Source organism: Ptychodera flava, assembly GCF_041260155.1.
Source record: "Ptychodera flava strain L36383 chromosome 3 unlocalized genomic scaffold, AS_Pfla_20210202 Scaffold_27__1_contigs__length_13241970_pilon, whole genome shotgun sequence".
NCBI lineage: Eukaryota > Metazoa > Hemichordata > Enteropneusta > Ptychoderidae > Ptychodera > Ptychodera flava.
This window is the reverse complement of record NW_027248281.1, coordinates 121,026-142,952: the sequence shown is the minus strand read 5'-3', so window position 1 is coordinate 142,952 and position 21,927 is coordinate 121,026. Positions and strand designations below refer to the sequence as shown.

At 39.5% G+C, this 21,927-nt stretch overlaps 2 protein-coding genes across 3 annotated transcripts in view; both read left to right on the top strand.

Moving 5' to 3' along the window:
• Positions 1–21,927, top strand: part of LOC139126525 (retinoblastoma-binding protein 5-like) — a 299,327-nt gene that overhangs the window by 245,241 nt on the left and 32,159 nt on the right. The gene's annotated exons all lie outside the window — the stretch shown is intronic.
• Positions 10,519–20,318, top strand: LOC139126530 (uncharacterized). Its single transcript, XM_070692586.1, has 8 exons — positions 10,519–14,876; positions 15,652–15,739; positions 15,852–16,065; positions 16,210–16,741; positions 16,926–17,576; positions 17,820–17,993; positions 18,143–18,291; positions 18,390–20,318. Exons 1-4 carry the CDS (start codon positions 14,751–14,753, stop codon positions 16,484–16,486), a joined length of 705 nt encoding a protein of 234 aa, XP_070548687.1. The 5' UTR covers positions 10,519–14,750; the 3' UTR covers positions 16,487–16,741; positions 16,926–17,576; positions 17,820–17,993; positions 18,143–18,291; positions 18,390–20,318.

Sequence of the window (21,927 nt, the reverse complement as noted above, 5' to 3'; positions counted from 1 at the left end):
ATATGATATCCGATACGGCTACTAGACTATACAGTATCGAAGTTAGATTGGCTTAGCTAGATCTATAAAGGGCTGAAATCTCCAATAAATATCGGATATTTAGCGCGATTTGACAGAATCTAGTATCGTCTAGTATAAAAGCAAGAGTCAGTCCTTGGAAGTCGGGTTTAACCAGAACTTTTAAGGTGGTGAAATCTCTGATATGTATATCGGATATTTACGCGCGATTTGACAGAATCTAGTATCGCAGGATTTTCAGTAGAAATTTGCCCAGGCGGAGAAATGTAAATTATAGGTGAAGAAGGAAGCTGAGGTTGGAGTGGGGACGTCGTGTTCCAGTGGCGGCAGCATAACATTGGCAAGGTATCTTGAACAGCACTTTATCCAGTTTTGTTGAATGTCAGTGTAAAATAAGTTTGTATTTTAAAAACAAAAACTGATTGCATCGTGTTCATTTTCAAATTGACCGGCTACTTTCGTATTTTGGCTGGCTACTTTTCAGCACTGTTTCGCTCTCTGGCCCGGAAATTTTGGTTTTGATAATAATATTTTGATTTTTTTGATGGCCTTGCAAGCCAGAGATAATATGTCAGAAGTGCCGATGTGGCTATATCATGTAGTCTAGCAATTTACGCGGTGAACTTGTTCCTGTCACTGTAGTACCGCGATCAGGGAACGTGTTGTACTGGGAATCGCTCTCGAGGTCAACCTTACTTGCCCGATCTCTGGCCGAATTATTCGAAATTCCGACGTTCACATCGGGTAAAGCCGAAAATTGGACTAACGTACAATTACGTTATGCCCGCGAATAGCCGACCATTTCCGAATGAAGCCGACTTTTGTTTCGCTCAAACGCGGAAGAGAAAGTCGACGCTTGAGAGCTTTGTTTTCTGCGTAAGAGTAGGGCCTTGTCTAATGGGTTTGGTAGGTTTTTGATCAAATCTAAAGCGTCCAAAGTTACTAAGTCTCATTTTTCATACTTTGAAACGCCATGTTAGTCCATCCATGGTCAATCACGATGTCAATATTCAAATCGATCGACATCGCGTTTTGTGGAGGGGCCGTGGTTGTGTGCATCGCGGAAGAGAAATTCGACGCTTGAAAACTTTGATTTTCTGCGTAAGAGTATAGGACTTTGTCTGTTGGTTTTGGGAGGTTTTAGATCAAATCTAAAATTACTTGGTCTCACTTTTCGTACTTTTGAAACGCTACGTCGATCACAGTGTCAAATTTCAGGTCGACGGATGTGTACTGTGTTACAATTGACTGCCGGTGCTTTGTACACACACGGTGTTGTACAGGCTGGCGTTTGGTGTCGTTAGTTTGAGGTTTTATCAAACATGAACACTGAAATTTAGCTCTCTTTTTCAATAATATTCAACATCAACAAAAAATCCATATCAGCTCGCTGATTCGTTTTATTGTGAAATTAGTACAGTGAATTAAAATCACTGAAAATTATGTTCCTATAATTCATTGAATTGATTAAACTGTTTGATTTTACTGTAGGCCTATCTATACTATCGTCTAGTATCGTAGCTGGAGTCAGTCCTTAGAAGTCGGGTTTGACCAGAACTGAAAGGTGGTGAAATCTCCGATATATCGGATATTTACGCACGATTAGAATGAATCCAGTATCGTCCAGTATCACAGCTAGAGTCAGTCCTTTGTAGTCGGGTTTGGCAGGAACTGTAAGGTGGTGAATTCTCCGATATACCGTAGGCCTATATCAGATATTTAGCAATTTGAATGAATCTAGTATCGAAGCTAGAGTCAGTCACACGGTCCTTGGAAGTCGGGTTTGGCCAGAACTGTGAGGTGGTGAAATCTCCGATATATATCGGATATTTACCTGCGATTTGAATGAATCTAGTACCGTCCAGTATCGAAACTAGAGTCAGTCCTTGGAAGTCGGGTTTGTCCAAAACTGTAAGGTGTTGAAATCTCCGTTATATATCGGATATTTACGCGCGATTTGACAGATTCTAGTATCGCTAGTATCGAAGCTAGAGTCAGTCCTTGGAAGTCAGGTTTGTCCAGAACTGTAAGGTGTTGAAATCTCCGTTATATATCGGATATTTACGCGCGATTTGACAGATTCTAGTATCGCTAGTATCGAAGCTAGAGTCAGTCCTTGGAAGTGGGGTTTGGCCAGAACTGTAAGTCGTGAAATCTCTGATATATTTACGCGCGATTTGAATGAATCTAGTATCGTCCATGGGGTTCTGTCATAGTATCGATATTAGAGTCCCCAAATCGCCGGTTGATATCGGCAATTTCATAGACGCGGCTTCCCATGGAACAACATAGTTCATTCTAGTATCGTCTAGTATAGATATTAGTCCCGAAATCGTCGATATGTCAAACTGCGATACTAGATTGTAAATATCCGATATTTAAAAATTGTGCAAAGTCGCGCCTTCATGGTCTGTTGCTGTCGACAACTTCTTTGTATTTAGCTTCAGTGCCTTGAGCTTGCAGTGGCACTGATCTGCTGTCCGGTTTAAACCTCTCTGTAGAGCCATTCTGCAATTTTTTTGTACACGAGGCTGTCGCGACACCTTCTCTTTAGCATTCTTTGAATGCCTTCGTCTGCCGAGACTCAGATCAGCAAACCTATTCGGTCGTCTGACCAGTTATTTCCACGAGATGTATAGAGCTGTGTTCGGCAGCCATGACCAACGTGAATATTGTATGTTGGTTGTTGTTTGTATATGTAACAAATACCTGTCGCGTGAGGGCGTTTGAAACGCCTCTGAAGCGGCTCGGTCTGTCCACACAGCGATTTGCGGATAGAGTTAATCCCTACAACGGCTCAGGTCGGGCCGACTAAACTGTCTCAAATCTGAAACGCTTCAGAACCACTTCGGAGTGTCCACACATAACATTCTGTGCCAGTATTGGCCCAGAACCGTTTCAGAGCCGTTTCAATGGCCTGTGTATGAACGGCATATTATTCATACCTCATTATTCTTACACTACTGTTATACCTTATAACCACAAAATTTCAAGAGATGCATATATGATTGTCACTTAACAAACAATTTACAAATATGTCTTCTGCTTTTTCTCCATATACATATACATGTCTCTTTTCTCATAAAAATGAGCTTAAAATCGCAATGTGAAAAATAGTCTTTCAGCTATATGTTGCTCATTGACTTCGTGGTCTGTCTAATTCACAGTGAGTGTGGTTGTTGATAAATGCCGATAATACTAGGCGGTCATTATGTCCAAGCGCCATTGGCGGTATTTTTTAACATAATGACCATAGGTCATTATCACATCTGGAAGTTGTGATATAGGGTTAGCTTCAACCGGTGGTGGACAGTGTCCATTTTCCGTAAACGACAAAAAGTCAAAAACCACTGAACAGACTGCATTGATATTTGGTAGAGATATTCAGACTAATTCCAAGGTTCCGATTCCGAAAAATGGAGCCAAACGGAGCAGCGGTTAGATAGTTTTGGGAAATTTCTAACCCCCCCCCCTTTAACTAATTGATTTTAGGGGTCTTTCATATATGTAGTTTTGGAATGTACACCAATCCTGCATTGTGGACTATTTAATGAGTTGTGGAACAGAAATGAGGTTTTGATGAATGTTACAAATATGCAGGATGGCTGATTCAAAGTATCAGAGATTTTCATGCCCTTTTGGTAATAAAATTGATAAAAAACAACATATTTAATGTTTTAGATTTCTCACATTTGTTATTACCGTTAACATTACAGACTTGATGACATAACTAGCTGCTGGACCTGTTTACTGGCGCATTGATTTAAAGACAAAGATCGTTTCATTTTGTAATGAGGACGTGTGATTTTGTAAAACATAGTCTATTAGCCTGGAAATGTGATTTTTGCGAATATTGCTTACCCCACTGACAAACAGTGTGGTTTGAAAATGGCTGGAATTCGCTACTTCGGGACTTTGTTTTCTGTGTGCATTTACTGACAAACTCCAAACCCGCAGCACCTACCCATTCAGTATTTCATGTACAGGTGTACCCAGAGATAGAGTAGTTTCACAATGTGCCAGTTGTGATCCAAGTGCCATTGGCGCTATTTTTTAGCTTTTTTCTGAAAACCACTATTTTCACTTTTTCCTCAAAACCACTGATTTGATTATTGTGATGTTTGGCATGGGTGTTCGTATAGTTGAAATACCGTCAGAAATGTTCAAAATTTGGTGATACATGCCTTACATTATTTTTAAACAATATTTTTATCCATTTTTATTTTATATTTACTTGATTTTGCCTCACTTTCGCTAAAGCTACCGTCTGCGCATGCGCACAACTGGAGGACAAAATCTATAGTTGAAGAATCGAAACGGACGCCATCTTGTTTCTCGGTATGGGCACATTTTTTACGTTGTGAACGTTTCACTGTGTATTTCAATATGTTCTGTAGTTATGAGGTTGACAGTGATGCACTTTTGTAGCTGTCGTGTATTTTTTGGTACGAAAGGCGCCTTTGATCGACTGAAGAATGATGGCCTCCGTAGGCGATAAACACCGGTACTGGCAGGCATATCAGCTCTACTGAGGAAGTAATCCACTGGCCTGTATAGGTCAGGGGCTCACTTAGGGGAGAACCACTTGATTTCTGGGGGGGGGGTATGGAGGATTTCGAGGAAAAAAAATTGTCACCAGGTGAAATAAAAGAAAAAAATTAACCCTGTAATGGCTTGAGAAAAAAATATTCTCATAACAGACAGAAATAAAAAAGGAATTGTCACAATGCTGTTGAAATGAGCAAAATTTTGGAAACTTCATTCTCATGTATTCTTTGCTGGCATGCTGCCAAAGGCACGCAAATGTTTTTACCACAAGTAATTCTTATGTGTTTTTTTCCAGCACTTATGATATAAGCATTCACTACTTTACACCTTGGTGCACTCGATTTTTTCCTTCCCTTTTCTGACCCAAGAAATCATGTTTCAGGATTTCTGTTGCAATATCTCAATGGTATAGGCAATATCTACATGTAGATGGGACTATTTGACTTCTGTAAATCGTGAAACTTTAAAACACAAGATAGGAGTCAATAAACTAGTGTTAAAACCAATACATTATTCTCTCAATATAAATATGTTAGAAAGATTACAAGTTGACAATGAAAATTGAGGAACAACAAATATAATGAAATACAATGTGTGAGCCTTGTTTCTCTGACCACAAAAGATAACATCTCCCCTGAGAACTTAAAAGGAATTGACTGTTTTAAAGAAAAGCAGGTATAGTACTGATCACAGTTGATTTGCCAAAAAAGTGTTCTATAATTTAAAGTTGTATATATAATAGACTTTCCATTTTGTTTGTCATTTGTTGGAATGTAAAATGAATAAATAAAAACATCCTGTGATATGAGAAACACTGGCTTAAATTTGAAAAATTGCACTGCTACTCCATTTGAAAAAAAAAATTGATGCAGGTCTGACTGTAGAAATGAAAAAATTCTGTCTCTCTAACAAAAAAAAAGTTCCCATACCCACTTCCTGCATACCCCCCCCCCTGAAATCAAATGGGTCTCCCCTTAATATGCGCATGCGCACGTAACAAGTTAGGGTTGTTTTTCAAGGACTTTGAAAAATCAAACCGACGCCATCATGTTTCTTGGTCAGTTGCGAATTTTGACGTTTTAAAGGTTTTAGCGTATATTTGATTGCTGTCATGTATTATTTGGCACGAAACGCTCCTTCGATAGACTGAAGAATGATGGCCTCGGTACTCCCCAGTACCGGCGAATCCATTGCTTTTAATAGCGAGGCAATCCCACCGGCGGCCCGTACTAATAGCTGGGTGAGAGCGAGGGAATGCTCTGTCCTTCTACCTCCGGCCTCATGTCATAACAAACTATCGTCTTTTTATGTTGATGTACTGTCCTTTGGACACAGCGATAACTTTTAGTTTTCTGTTGCTTATTTTGGGTAATTTCGACAGTTGTGCATGCCATTGATTTTGACATCATTTTTGACTTTGATCGCTAAAGTGTGTGCTTTTAAAGTTTTATGTTCAATCAATCAATCAATCAATCAAAAGCATTTATATAGCGCCAAAATCCATTACGAGGTAATGTTCTGAGGCGCTGAACAAGAACACAAAAATCAAAAAGCTCTCTCAAAGAGGTGCGATTTCAAGCCCTTTTTAAAGGTGATCAACGTAGGCGACTGGCGAAGTTCCAACGGAAGACTGTTCCACAAATCGGGAGCACATCTTGAGAAGGAGCGTTTCCCATACGTTTGCAGGTTACACTGTGGCAAATGAAGAAGACTTTTCTCATTTGATCGAAGTAGGCGAGGTGAAGGTTTGATGTGGAGCAGATCTGATAAATACACAAGAGCAGTGCCATTAAATGCCTTGTATGTAATCAGAAGAATTTTGTAATGGATTGTATATTGTACTGGTAACCAATGAAGTTCCTTAAGTGCCGAGGTGATGTGGTCAGATTTCCTTATCCTTGCAGGTATGTAAGAGTACCTCAAACCTCAAACTGGGACCGGAAACTGGGACTCCCAGATGTCGCAAAATGCAATCTGGGACCGGTCCCAGACGTAATCTGGGACCGGTCCCAGATCTAATCTGGGACCGGTCCCAGACTCAATCTGGGACTGGGCTAGCCCACTATAGACTAGTAGCATGGCTTTTCTTTTACTCAATAAAGATTCTTGATAAAACATGTTTGCGTTCGATCTTTGTGTGTCGTCCGTATGTTTGCCCTATGGGCTATTAGTAGTGATATCATAGACGCAGCGACTCTACGTACACATAAAAACACGGGACAAAATTCATTGAAAATTACTCATTTTTATCTCATTTTTTCATGACATAGTCAATCCTACAGACTTGGAGAAAGCCTCGTCTCATACGTAAACTGGGAACCCGGACTGGGACCTGTCCCTTTCTAATTTTAATCCGCAATATTAGCAGCACCGTGAAATAACAGCATGCAACGGGGCGTATTTTCAGGGAAGAGTCAATTTCATGCCGAAGGCTCTCAGCAGTATGTACCAGCGGCCGATGCTTCATTTACTGTTTGATTTATTAATGCTAGTTATCTAAAAGCTTGTGTGATATCGAAATTTTATATGGTGAATATGCACCAGCCCCGGCACCAGCAGCCCAGCGGCAAGCCTAACGTACCGCGATATCACTAGTTACCCATTGATGTAAAATTAGAACGTTGAACGGTACATGCTTAGACTGTGGGGGACACTGGTCGGGCCCTTGGTGAAACTAGTACCGCATATCGTCTGATCAGTCTCTTTTTTTTTAATTAATTACACTCTAAGATCTTTATTACACATATGTCAACTGATTGTAAATCCAAACGACAACACTGGACGTTTGCGGAGTTGACAAGCGTGACTAGGGAGACGTTCGCGGTTCTCTTGAGTCCCTCCATTACATGTTTTCATTAGCCTACTTCATTCACCGTGAACGTGATATGCAACCGCTTATCACCATAATAACAATACAATATCAGTACGTCATCAGTAGCGTTGCGTAAAAGAACCAATCAACGTACCGAATTGTCCATTGTATGGCGGGGGTGAACAAACCGCTTTCTCTCATCGTCGTAAACCACAAGCCTGTTTACGGTTACTGATACTTGCGCTATTTTTGTGCAGCTTCTTGGAGCGGAAATACATGTAGGCTCTGGCTTGCGAGAATGCTTTCTCTGAAATAATTTTGTATGGCGGGGGTGAATAACCTTTCTCTGAAATAATTTTGTCCGCATTCGTTTTTGAACAGTTAAGTTTGGATGGACCTGCTAACACGTGTTGAGATGTAGCTCTAAAACTGCTTTCGGAGGCAATTTACGTAAAAACGACCACTTTCGCGTTGAAAATGATTGCCGAACGACAAGTAACATGATATCATCTTACACGCAATCGTAAATTATGTTAATATGTTCTTTTAAATATGAACATGATATGAACATTAACAGTGCGTCGAAGTTTGTCGTCACCGAAAGAGGTAAAATTTTTGATCTCCGCAACTTGTATGAGCACCCATAGAATTATAATAAATGTTGAAAAACCAGTATCTTTTTGTACACGAGGTAAGTAACTGTCTGAAAACTAACCAACTACACTTGCCTTTGGCCTAACGCATAGGATCATGTTGAATTCCTTGGAGGAAAGAAACACCATTTGTCGCCAAAGATGGTAAAAGACGTGAGGAAGAGTTGGTACGGTCATGGACCTACCATGGTACGGTCGCAGTCGATCGGAATGTTGAAAAAACGTATTTGTTCATTTTCGAATTATTTATATTTACGACCACACATTAATTTATAATACTAATGATTGCAGCCACACAATTTCTTTTCCCCCGCACGATCGAAAGGATTTAAATGTTTTTTTAGAAATATATTTCTCATTTTTTTTCCTGTTTTGAGGTCAAGACATGCAGACGAAAATGATGTAATTTACGTACTTTTCCAATAAAGTTTACAACATATGTTTGACAAAGCCCCATATCCCGACATTCAAACCCTTTTCGATTTTGATGTGAAGACGGTCGAAAATTATGTCAATTTACGTACGTTTCCAATTAAGTTTATTGGAGTTGTTTTACCTATCTTCCACTGTTCATGGGTGTGCTACACTCCTGCGAACACAGGAAATCTGAATATCGGGACAGTTTCTCTTCCGAAGTACGACCGAAAACAATAATATAAGGCCCGATTCTGACGTATGTCTACGATTAGGCCTATGTTAAAATCAAATGAAATCAGACGGTTGATCGTCGTTGACTGTCGATCTCAGTCGTGATATCTCTCCCATAAAAGTTCGAAGCTACAGGCCTACACTTGTCGTTTCGATGCACAGCGGTACAAAGATGACCAGATATTGTATGTTTTTAAAATTAGTCTAAGCCAAGATATTGTATGTTCTTAAAACTAGTCTAAGCAATTTTACGACTGTCTTTGTCATCGTGTCTCCCCGTGAATGTCCTTGAACCTATGGCTGTGACCATTGTTTTACTGTATCCGTTAGAGTGTAAACCCCTGCTCGTCCCCAGCAGAGGACTTTTTAAAATATTATGCTGTACATCCGTGTACACTGTGTGCATAAGCCCCTAGACCTAGTTTAATTCTATTATGGAAAGGTAAGTAATTTTAAGAATAAAGGGTCGTTAGAGTTGCTAAAATTGCGAGAAAAACAGAACGTTTTTCCAGTAGCTTTATAGTTTTGAGCTTTCCATCCCCGTCACTAGAATAGAATAGTCCCATTCCCGAGCGCTATTGTCCACGATGTGCTGTTGATTTTTATTCTTTCGTTGTGCAATTTCATTCGTTTGAAGCAATTATCCCTTCATTTGACTGCTCTGTGGGACTCTTCTGGAAATGTGTTTTGGATAAAAAACAACTCTTACAATAAAAGACATAAACTTCAACGGTGATAGGCATACAATATCGGTTCCATGTGCGAAGGTATGCAGATTACAAGTTAATTTAGAAGTTCTCAAAAGTAGTAAAAACGATTCTGCGCGCCACTCATTGACAGTGTCTCCTTGTGTGAACGTCCTTGAATCCATGGCCGCGACCATTGTTTTTGATGTGTTCGACGGTTGATGATTGGTAGATTAATATATCCAAATTTGAAGACTGAACACTATTACGTTGTTGGCATTGTTAGGTAATAGACGGTGTTGAGGCAAGACGGCGAAAGTCCACCGTGACGGGCCAAGGGAGCTCGAGCAGGAGCAGTACATCGCATGCTTTCTTACGATGAATGAACCATCGGTTTCCATAGCTACTACGTGAAATCCGGCCTCACTGATGTCCCTGTCCTGATTCGGAGAGCAATTTCAAACTGCGTGTTGAGGTTCAGATGTCCGATTTTTTCATATTCAAAAGGCTTATTGATTTACAGAGAAACCCTTTCTTGATTTTACATGTAGCTGTAATTATCACATGAGAGCAATTGAAAATTCGAAGCCAAATAGCGGGAAAAAAATTCGACGCCTTGGTCTCACCTGCGCTCGCAATGAAAAAAAATTGCAAAGTCTCTGAAGTCGGTATCATTGCTCCGCCATGTTTATTGTTGGTTGTACGGCCAGTTTAAAGTCACAGACTTTCTTCACGGTAAAATTCATATAATTGCCATACCGCGAAGTTCCCTGTGTATTTCAAAAGCAAAAGCGAAAAGCAAAAGCGTCACGGACATTCGATCGATGGTGATTAACTTTCTCCAGGCCGTGACATGTCACCAGTTACGAACTTTACCGGTTTTCGATACGAAAAATGCAATATATTATCAGCGTTGTTCACGTTGTGTTTTGAGTCTGATATCGAATATAACAGGAAAAAACTAACGATTAGAGTGACGACAGAGACCATGCCCGACACGTGAAATTGACATCAACTATTGCATTGAGCAGTGACCTGAAACTTCAAACTGATATTAAATGTCGACAAAATAAAACATCGAAATGCCGGGGGGGGGGGGGGGGGAGAGAGAGAGAGAGAGAGAGAGAGAGAGAGAGAGAGGGGGGGGGCGTTGGTTTACGCTGTCGCGAACTGATTATAGTCTTTCGGATATGACTTCAATATAGACGCTACACAGACATCGAAAATGAACATATACTTTCAAGAAATTATAATAAGAGTAGAACAAATCCAAAAGTATTGGTTGAAGTAGGCCTAAATCTTCAGATGTTGGTTTCCCAACTTTGCGAAGTCAGACCATACTTACAGACAATGGCCGTCAGAGACTTCTCTTAAAAAATACTATCTGCAACACCACGTTTCTTATGATCGGTGATGTCAATTTTTATTATTTTTACAAAATGTTAATGCATTAAACGCTCTTAGATTATCTAATCTGCCTGTCACGGAGTTGCAATATATTTCAAGGGCCGGGACACGATGTCATATTCGACGATTTCAAATCGTAATTATTTTTTTCTGGTCGAATTGATAGGGTTTTTATGGTAATCAACCCCGCGCTCGCAGAGGCATGGCAGGCTGTGATCGATGCAAATTACAAGTGGCTATTTCGCCGCACGAATTTCAATAAGACAAATAATAGCAAGAGGCAAAATCGAACCTGCACAAAATATATTGTGTGTTTGGTGGCAAAAAAGTAATCATCAATCGAGGGTACGCAAAATGCTTGCGACAGGGTCAGCTGAGGCACAATGTAGCTTTGTGAGACTCAGTCTCTGCGGGAATTTCCAACGTGTTTGAATTCGCGCTAAATTTTAGATCGCCAACCTAGAGGGCCCGGCTAGGCCCGACTAGGCCTGGGTTTTTCACTTTGCCCTTATATGGTGATTGGCAGTTCAGTCCCAGATTGAGTCTGGGACCGGTCCCAGATTAGATCTGGGACCGGTCCCAGACTTAATCTGGGACCGGTCCCAGATTGCATTTTGCGACATCTGGGAGTCCGAGTTTCTGGTCCCAGTTTGAGGTTTGAGGTACTCTTACATACCTCTATCCTTGACACAATCCTAGCTGCAGTGTTTTGGGCATGTTGGAGTGGCTTGATGTCCTTTGAAGGTAGTCCAAACAGGAGAGCGTTACAGTAGTCTAATTTGGATGAGATTAAGGCATGCATAACTATCTGACAGGTTTCTTTTGTGAGATATTGACGGATGTGACCAATTTTCCTGAGATGATAGTAGATGGATTTGCATGTGGTGGCAATATGCTTTCTGAAGGTGAGTCGATCATCAAAAGTCACTCCGATATTACTGGCTGAACTTACAAGCTGAACAACAGATGATCCAATGTTGATAGAGTCGATAGGATGAAGGATGTTGACCGATTTACTAAGGAAGTACGCACACTTCAGAATCACGGCATAATCCGACATGGTAATTTGGCATGATCATCAGATCATACATGATCCGAGATTGCACTTTAGCAAGGTCACGATAACTAATGTTGTTTGTTTCACTGTCGTTTAATACCTATATTTCCACTAAAAGACCATTAGAATTTCCTCCTGGCTACTTTGAAATCGTGCACTGGCATGCATGTAGTTGTCAACATCACTATGCTTTAATGTACAGTAGACTCTCATACTATGAATATATCGACTGTCACTGCATGTGTGCAAATCACTCCATATCATATCAAAAAATGTAGTATTGCGACGTTTGAGCTGCCAGAAGCCAGAATTTACAGTTTACGAGAAAGTTATCTTACATGTAAAACTCAGTTCTACTGTGAACAAAATGCAAGCTATGTTGTATAACTGTCGTGAATAGCATAATATTTTGTACCTATCACCGTGTCAGAAAATCAGAAGGAAACAACCAGTCAGACAAACTGTGGTCAGGATGATACTGTCCAATTTTAATATTTGTCTCTCGGCACACACCAGATACTCATGACTGTAAAACAACATTTCCATATAATTGTATATTCAGTTTTTATATTTAGTTTGCTTTTCACCATATTGCATGTCCTTCCCTGCACTACATAATTCAAAATTAAATATTGTTTTTGGCTTATACTTACTTGAGGGGTAAGCTTATTTAGTCTCATACATTAAAGATGCACTGTTGACCTACAGAGTCCAAACTTTTTATCATTGTATTGTAGATAGGTGTACACTCCAAATACTAAGTACAAGTGTGATGAGTGTAACAAGCAAATGTTTTTTAGTCAATGGTTCATATCAAGGTTGTTGATACTTAGAATCCACACTTGAACTTATGCTGGAGCGGTAACCAACCAGTTCAAATAACTTTCATTTATGTCAAAACAATTTGACTTTTTGCCAAATTTCACATTTATGGCAATTAATAAACAGTAAGGAGGTACAAAGGACGTCGGTGCCCCCGGGCCCCATGTTTATGGAAATTATGATGAAATCTGCAATTTGTAATTTTAGGCCAATTTTTGCCATTTTTGGTCAAAAAATGTATTTCTCAAAAAGTACTGGTCTGATAGCTTTGAAATTTGGTATACAAGTTCCTACAGATGAGCTTAGTAATATATATTGAATTTCTGATGAAATCTGTAATTCTGTATTTTTGGGGCAATTTTTGCCATTTTTGGTCAAAAAATGTGTTTTTCAAAAAGTACTGGTGTGATAGCTTTGAAATTTGATATGCAGGTTCCTACACACTAGACAAAATGCTTGATATGCGCTTAGCATATTTACGTATATTGACGTATATGGAACAAAATATTAATTGTATACGCAACGTATATCTTTGTATATGGAACATTCCAATACGTGGATATGCATAGTGTATTTCTATGCAGATCATGAGTATACGTAATGCAGATCTTTGCACACTAAGTGTACACTGTAATTTTTCATTTTATTTGTATACGTACGTATATACTTAAAGGGCCTATGACATGCCCCATACAACCAAACGTAAAATCACTCTTTGGACCATGAAATTACCCCACGTCACTGCCTTGCATTGCGTATCGCCCCCTTTGTCCACATAAAAGGCAAGTAAAAGTTACGGCTGGGCGTGTACCTCTAACCCAACTCGGTCGACTTTTTTCGGCTTTTCGAAGTTGAGCCGACGACTTATCTTAATACGGACAAACAGTCTTTCACACCTTTGCAAATCCCATGTCCGTAAGTGTGTGAGGCAACGGCTTCCTTTGCTCAGAACGTACACCCAGCGTGCAACGCACGAGACTTCCTCCCGTTCAGTCTCTTACTTACTGCTGTAACGTTACCATGGGAAGACGTTGTTCCTTTGGAGGCTGTGCGAACAAAGTCGGTTCAGGTGTCTCGTTTTATGGGTTTCCATCAGATGTTTGGCAACGAACTAGATGGTCACAGGCGGTCAAACAGACTGTGGTCGATTGGGATGGTCCAAAGCCATATAGTGTTGTCTGTAGCGAACACTTTCCCAAAGATTCGTTCGACGGCGGAAAACAGAACGCTCTTTTAGCCGAACAGTATGGCTACCGCCGTCGACCTAAGTTCAAAAGCAACGTTGTACCCAGTCCGACAATAAGAAGATTGTCATCTGAAATGCAAGGTGGTACAGAAGGGGCACCTGATGTCATACCATTTTCAGAAATACCCACGATTCGTCTAGATGATAGCAGCACTAGCAGCATAGTTAACCCGGTAAGTGTCGATGCATGTAAAATGCTCCTGGTGTTGACGTTGTCTTAGTTATCAAATTGCTTCACTGTTGAATAAGGGGGTTTATTTACCGAGACTATGTTTTATACACAAATGTACCTTTTTCCGAACGTTATTCTGCCTAGCCTAGAAAAAATGTGCGAGTCAGTAAGATTGATATTGCGAAGGATAAACGGCGTTGGTCGTGTCTCTCTGTGCACGGGATGGGGGCAGCGACTTGTCTTGTGCATGCAGTGTAGAACTTACATGAGATATGCTTTGTAGATCTATAGCTTATTGTGTGACACCTAAACTGAAAATTTTAATTCCGAGATATGATCGGGTGTTATATCACATCATACAAAATTAAAAATGGACATACTGATACTGTAACAGAGTTTTTGCGTTTGTGCTTGAATAATGTGTATGTCTAGACACCTGACTGCAAAGTCGAGTTGTGTGTGGACGCCAGACGCATCCGATCCTGTGTTTATCAATTAATGTTTCCGATTACGTTCGCTCACGGTGACTCTTTTGTATGTGATTCACATGAAGAGCAGTATTGACTGAAGTTTAATAAAGTACAAATTTCGATCATAACAAAATACACAAACAAATTACACACCGATGTACTAAGCCAAAATCATTATTTTTATTATTATTCTTATTATTTATTATTGTTTATGTTGTTGTTGTTTCAGCAACTGATGGCAGCTGGAAAAGTTAAATCAGTCGATGCTACAACACAAACATCAACAATAACATCCAGTGTATCTGCTCAAACAAAACCAATGCAAGTTACATCACAGGTTGGTTGGAGTTCAAATTGTTTTATATCATCAAAATGCACCCGTCTCACAATACCTTATCGAGTAATCATAAATTTACTGTTTTTTGTGCAATAAATATAAATTTTACTATAACCCTAACGGGATTCGAACCCCCACACACTCACGGCAACATCGCCTAGCTGATAGGCCTCACACAAAAACCAGTGGGCCACTGCATCCAACCCAAAAGAGTTGGTCACAGTAACCGACTTGGATGTTGCAATTCTGTGCGCGACCGAACAACACGGTGTGCGTGGAGCAGACGACACACAGACACGCAGTACACACACATATAGTAATCGGAAAAGCACGAAGCTTTTTACTGAGCTATCAGACAGACTCGGGGACAAGTAAATATCCACCAGCAAACTGTCCACTCAGGTTAAAGAAATATAAATTTTACTATAACCCTAACGGAATTCGAACCCCCACACACTCACGGCAACATTACCTAGCTGATAGGCCTCACACAAAACCAGTCGGCCACTGCTTCCAACCCAAAAGAGTTGGTCACAGTAACCGACTTGGATGTTGCAATTCTGTGCGCGACCGAACAACACAGTGTGCGTGGAGCAGACGACACACAGACACGCAGTACACACACATATAGTAATCGGAAAAGCACGAAGCTTTTTACTGAGCTATTGCTGTAAAATGCTATGTCAAATGCAGCGCATTAATACCTATTTTCCAAAGCAACATGTTTTGATAATTGTTATTTGTTTCATATGTATCATTGTTTCTTTCCTTTTAGATTCAAACTAGATCTGTCGCATGTCAGACTACATCACCAAGAAAATCAACCTCTTCTCAGACAAATACACGCTTAAGTAAATGTAAAGGTATGTTTCGCTAATTTCTGCTTTTTTGATCGTGTATCATATGCAGTTGATGATATAGTTAATTTGTATCATATTCACAATAATAAAAACATTGTTGTGTGTTTACTTTCAGGTCTCCAAGCGAACCTACAGCTGCCATCAAGGGAAGAGTCTATTCAGTGTAATATAAGTCAACCCATTCCGACATCTACATTCTCACCCGTCTGCAGTGACATTGAAGTAGAATCAGAAACTGATGATGATGACGATGATGATGATGATGGTGATGAAGAGGGTGACAATGACTACATGCCAAGTTCTTATTCAATTGACATGACAGCAGAATCGTAAGTATAATAACTTATCCAGGATGAAGATACTGTTACATCGTAGAGTTATTATTCTTACCAACCTTTAACACTGCACACTGTTTTTCATTTCCTGCTCATCAGTTTTTACGATAACAATGTCCTGTTCATTTTTCTTTTTAGCTGTGAAACGGACAGTCCTCAATTTCAAAGGAAGTTTATTGTATTTGAACCAAATCTGCTGCAGTTATTCCAAGCTTGTCCTGTGTGTCAACATGACGCTGACAGTAGAATAAAGCAGCAGATTGGCTCATATATAGTAATCACCCAAAGTTGCCAGAACTGTTCGTACAACAGAGAATGGGCTAGCCAGCCAATGGTAAATAGTATTCCTGCTGGTAACATCTTGTTATCAGCATCAATACTTTTTGCTGGAGCTCCACCAAGCAAAGTCATTTAGATGTTCCAGCACTACAGATGTTTGACCATGACGCTGAGAACATACTTTCGGCACCAGTCATCATATCTACATCCCACCATCCTTTCTTTATGGAACTCAAGACAGTCAAGACTGATAGAAGAAATGGCAGATTATTCACCTGTAGTACTTGGAGGCGATAGACGGGCAGACAGCCCAGGCCATTCAGCAAAATATGGTCTCTATACAGCCATGGAGCTACAGACAAAGAAGATCCTTGATCTACAGCTGGTACAGGTATGAACTATTAACTCAGTAAAATAATACATTGTATGCTGTGTTTTTTAAATACGAGGATTAAAAATTGCAATATATATAAAAAACACGACACACATCAGATGCATTGGTTAAAGTAAAATAACTCATACTATTTTGTTTCTTGGCATTCATTTATTTCCTTTCTTTATTTTCCAACCCTCAGTCAAATGAAGTACAGGGCAGCTATCATATGGAGAAAGAGGGTTTGAAGCATTGCCTGGAGTTTCTGAGGGAAAGAGGAGTTGATGTGGGAGAAATAATCACTGACAGACACAGGCAAATCGGCAAATACATACGAGAGGAACTTCCAGAAGCACGGCACTATTACGATGTATGGCATGTTGCAAAAAGTAAATTCCATGAATTTGACATTGTGATACACATGGTGTGTGAAGGGCATGAATGATTTCAATATAATGTTGCTGTTGATATTTCAAACTACTATAGGTGAGCTACACTTCTGGAAATACTAGCAATGAACTATATGCATTTGATAGACACACTGAAGTTGAATGATGAAACATTTCATGAATATACATGATTTCAGGGATACAGAAAAAAATAAAGTCACTAGCAAAGGAAAGTGAGTGTAAGGATGTTGGAAAATGGAGCCGTAGCATATCAAATCACTTACCAGGGGTATATTGGAGTGCAACATCTACTGAAGATGGTGATGGGGAGGTGATGGAGGCAAAATGGCTGTCCCTGGCAAACCACATTCAGAACATACACACAGGGCATAGTGAACTCTTTCCAGAGTGCATCCATGGCCCCCTGAGAGGACGAGATAGGAGGAGAAAATGGCTAACACCAGGTATATTTCAATGCTTTCTTCATTGCCAAATCCGTACTTTTCACATTTATTACTTTGTGTTTTTGTTGATTTATGTTCATTTAATAAATAATTGAAAGTTTTGCGTTGAGATTAATATGAGAAAAACAATACTTGAAGGAAATTATCTGGATAATTAGCTGGATCAATTTTTTATCTTTCTTTTCAGTATATGTGATTATTTAAATGCACCTGTTCCTAATAATATACATTTCACCTGTGCAGGTTCTAAAGCATGTGAGAAGCTGGTAACAATTATCAGAAACAAGACACTGTGTAAAGACGTCAAGAAGCTCCCCCCCCCCGTTACCAAACCTATGGCCTGGAGAGTTTCCATACCTTGGTAAATCACTTTGCGCCAAAGATGCTAGCTTTCTCATACCATGGAATGTCATCAAGGTTATTAACTCAATTCTTACTTCTATCAAGATTTTTAACACAGTAATTGACTAAAACGGAATATTTGCTCTTCAAAGATAACACCATGTATCACTTATTCATGATAATCATCAAAATAATATTTGTATATTTCACTTATTTTTAAACAGATTGTTACTCGCTGCGATGCATTATAACGAGAACCACAATAAAGGCCAGGCAGTGACTGCAGGTGGTGAACTCCAGTTCTGTGTAAAGTTTCCGAAATACAAGAGTGGTGGACACATACTCAGGAAAATAATGGAAAACAGCACTTATGGTAATTATTGCATTTCTGGGTAATTGCCAGACTCTTTCATTTGTGCAAAGCATATAAATGTAAGTGTTACAAACATTTTATTTTCAATTATTTTTCAGATTATGTAACAGATCTTATGACGGAGTTGGAAAGTGCTCTTGCTGGCGACACTTCACTCCCTGTACTTGAGGATGAGCCTGCTCCTCTCTGTGATGAATACGACCGTCCTAGCAAGGATAGACTCATTGAGGAACACAGGACGAGGTTTTCTTATTGATAATTGGATCCATCAGTTAGTCAGCAGGATGTAAACTATGCATTACAAATGCCATAACAAATATTTTGCTAGAATGGTTTAGGTCACTCTGCAAGTGCTGTTGAGTTTTATTTCTCTGTAAAGCTTTCCAAGTTTGTGTATTGTCTTACAGCTTTTCAAATGCGGTTCTGTAATGGTGACATTAAAATTGGAAAGATATCCAAAATAGGTTGTAAGGCTGTAGAGCAAATTGCACTACATTTGCTTATTGAAATCTTTGTAGCTTTCATTTTCATTTCTTTTTGTTTAGTCTCTACCCCTGGAACAACTTGTATATCAGAATCGATGGCACTGCCAACAGAACTGCCTCACGATGTAGAAAAAAAAACAACAATAAATATTGGAATATATGACAATTTATTGCAAGCAGTGTTAACATTGTTGACATCAAAATGCAGAAAACAATTTGAATATCTTGCTTGTTGTAAATGAAAGTTATCACATTAAGAAAAACATTGCAGTTGTGTCATTTTTTTATCCTCATAAATAACTGAGCTAAATGTCAACTCCAAAGATAATTCTTCACATACTCATCTAACTGCCTGATTTTTTTTTCAGATACTGCCATGCAATAGTTAGCTGATACATAATATTAAGACAGAATCATTTTCAGTAAACAGAAAATATCTATGAAATGAGAACTGTACGTATGTATTGAAAAATGTTAATACACAACTATACAACTATGGTCAAAGCACTGAAAATAAATAAAATGTCATAATTACTTCACTCTTTTAGTAACAAGACAACTATTTCATCAGTGACACAATAAAATTATCCCTATAAATGAAATGTCCATAAAGTAAATAAAATGTGTACGGGAAAAAGTTGGCCAGAGACCCTGACCCAATCCTAAAAGGTGCACAAAGAATTATGAAAGCAAATCACTGGAACAGTGGTGGTGTACTGTAATCAACAATATGACAGAATTCCCTGCTTCATATGTAAACTTCATGTTTACAAGCAGTCAAACTTAACAGTAACATTTTTAAAAACCTAGCACTTCTCACTTAAGAATTTAAAACCGAGGTATGTTTCTGAACTGAAGTTGTCTCTGATCTTCATAACTGCACATGACGGCAACACCACTCTTACATCTTTGCCGAGGAAGCCCCAACACCAACGAACAAGTTGACGATAAGCTACATACCGATATCTTCTGTTGATAAGAAAAGAAGAAAACAATGTTCACACACTGTTTGCCATGTATGGAAATCAGAAATAGAAATACCTATGGCCACAGAATCATGTTGTGACCTTGATAAAATATATGAGTGGTATTTTATACTTTTGACAGAATAAAACATTTAAATCATTAAACATAAAGCAAGACTTGAATAGATAGTTCTACTATCCCTCTAATATTTAAGAAAAAACTTACTTGTTTTGTGACTCCGAACTTGCTCTTTTACCGTAATGCTATTTATAATGGTTATAGGCAGTTTTCAGAACCCAAACATCAAGACACACTGTAGAAAACCCTGTATGGCAGGTGATGCAATCATACTTTTCTTCTGATTCATCCAGTACCTCCTTGATAGGTGCAACCTCTTGACAGCATATACACTCTCTAGGCGTTGGCATAACTTGGCACCCAGAGCAGCAGCACCTATTGTTGGTAAAAAAAAGACAATGAAACATGATCACTGCTAATGTGCTATGCACTGCAAAATGTTGCACCTCTACCAGATCACTTTGTGCAGAAACATCTCGTCAATTTGCCTCGGGGGGTAAAAACAACTTTAATTAGTCCCCACGGACACCGTCCGGGGGGACTTATAGGTTTGGTCATGTCCGTGCGTCCGTCCGTGTGTGCGTGCGTGCGTGCGTCCGTCCGTCCGTTCACCCAGATATCTCAGAGACGCCTGGAGCGATTTTTTTCAAACTTGGTTCAAGGATAGTACCCTACCTCATACAGATGCACTTCGATTTGTTTTACAATGCGATCAAATTTGGCCGTGTTAGAGAACTTTTTAGTTTTCACCTCCATAGACCCCCATGTATAAGGCAGTCCATAGACTCCCATGTATAAGCACAGGCAACCCATAAAGTATTACTGAGATTTTCACACTGGCACAGGCAACCCATAAAGTATTACTGAGATTTTCACACTGTTTTCTCTATCATTTTTAGTCCCCACGGACACCGTCCGGGGGGACTTATAGGTTTGGTCATGTCCGTGCGTCCGTCCGTCCGTCTGTGCGTCCGTCCGTCCGTCCGTTCACGCAGATATCTCAGAGACGCCTGGAGCGATTTCGTTCAAACTTGGTACAAGGATAGTACCATACCTCATACAGATGCACGTCGATTTGTTTCACAATGCGATCAAATTTGGCCGTGGTAGAGGATTTTTAGTTTTCACCTCCATACACTCCCATGTATAAGGCAGACCATAGACTCCCATGTATAAGGCAGACCATAGACTCCCATGTATAAGGCAGACCATAGACTCCCATGTATAAGGCAGACCATAGACTCCCATGTATAAGGCAGTCCATAGACTCCCATGCATAAGGCAGACCATAGACTCCCATGTATAAGGCAGTCCATAGACTCCCATGTATAAGGCAGTCCATAGACTCCCATGTATAAGGAAGTCCATAGACTCCCATGTATAAGGCAGTCCATAGACTCCCATGTATAAGGCAGTACATAGGCTCCCAAGATAAATAAAAATTTAGTTTCTCATCGTATTCATATTGCAAAAAGGATGCAGTGACACAGTTTTTAGTCCCCACAGATAAAGTCCAGGGGGCTCATAGATTGGGTCATGTCAGTCCGTGAGTCCATCCGTTCACGCAGATATCTCAGACACTTTGACAAAATGTCATGTGACCTTGGTGACCTTTGACCTCGAATATACATATTTGTCCATAACTCAGTAACCACAAGTGGTAAACCTTTCATATATGGTATGATGGGACACCCTATGACGCCACATATTGTACCTTATTAATTATGTGCATATCTAATTTTGAGCGAGCCAATAGAGCTAGAGGTCAGATTTTTGGTATATATGGATAACTTAGCAATACAATTTTTTTGACAAAATGTCATGTGACCTTGGTGACCTTTAACCTCAAATATACATATTTGTCCATAACTCAGTAATCACTAATGCTACATCCTTCATATTTGGTATGATGGGACACCTTATGACGCCACATATTGTACCTCATTAATTATGTGCATATCTAATTTTGAGCGAGCCAATAGAGCTAAAGGTCTGATTTTTGGTATATAGGGATAACTTAGCAATACAATTTTTTTGACAAAATGTCAAGTGATGTCAATGACCTTTGACCTCAAATATACATATTTGTGCATAACTCAGGAACCAC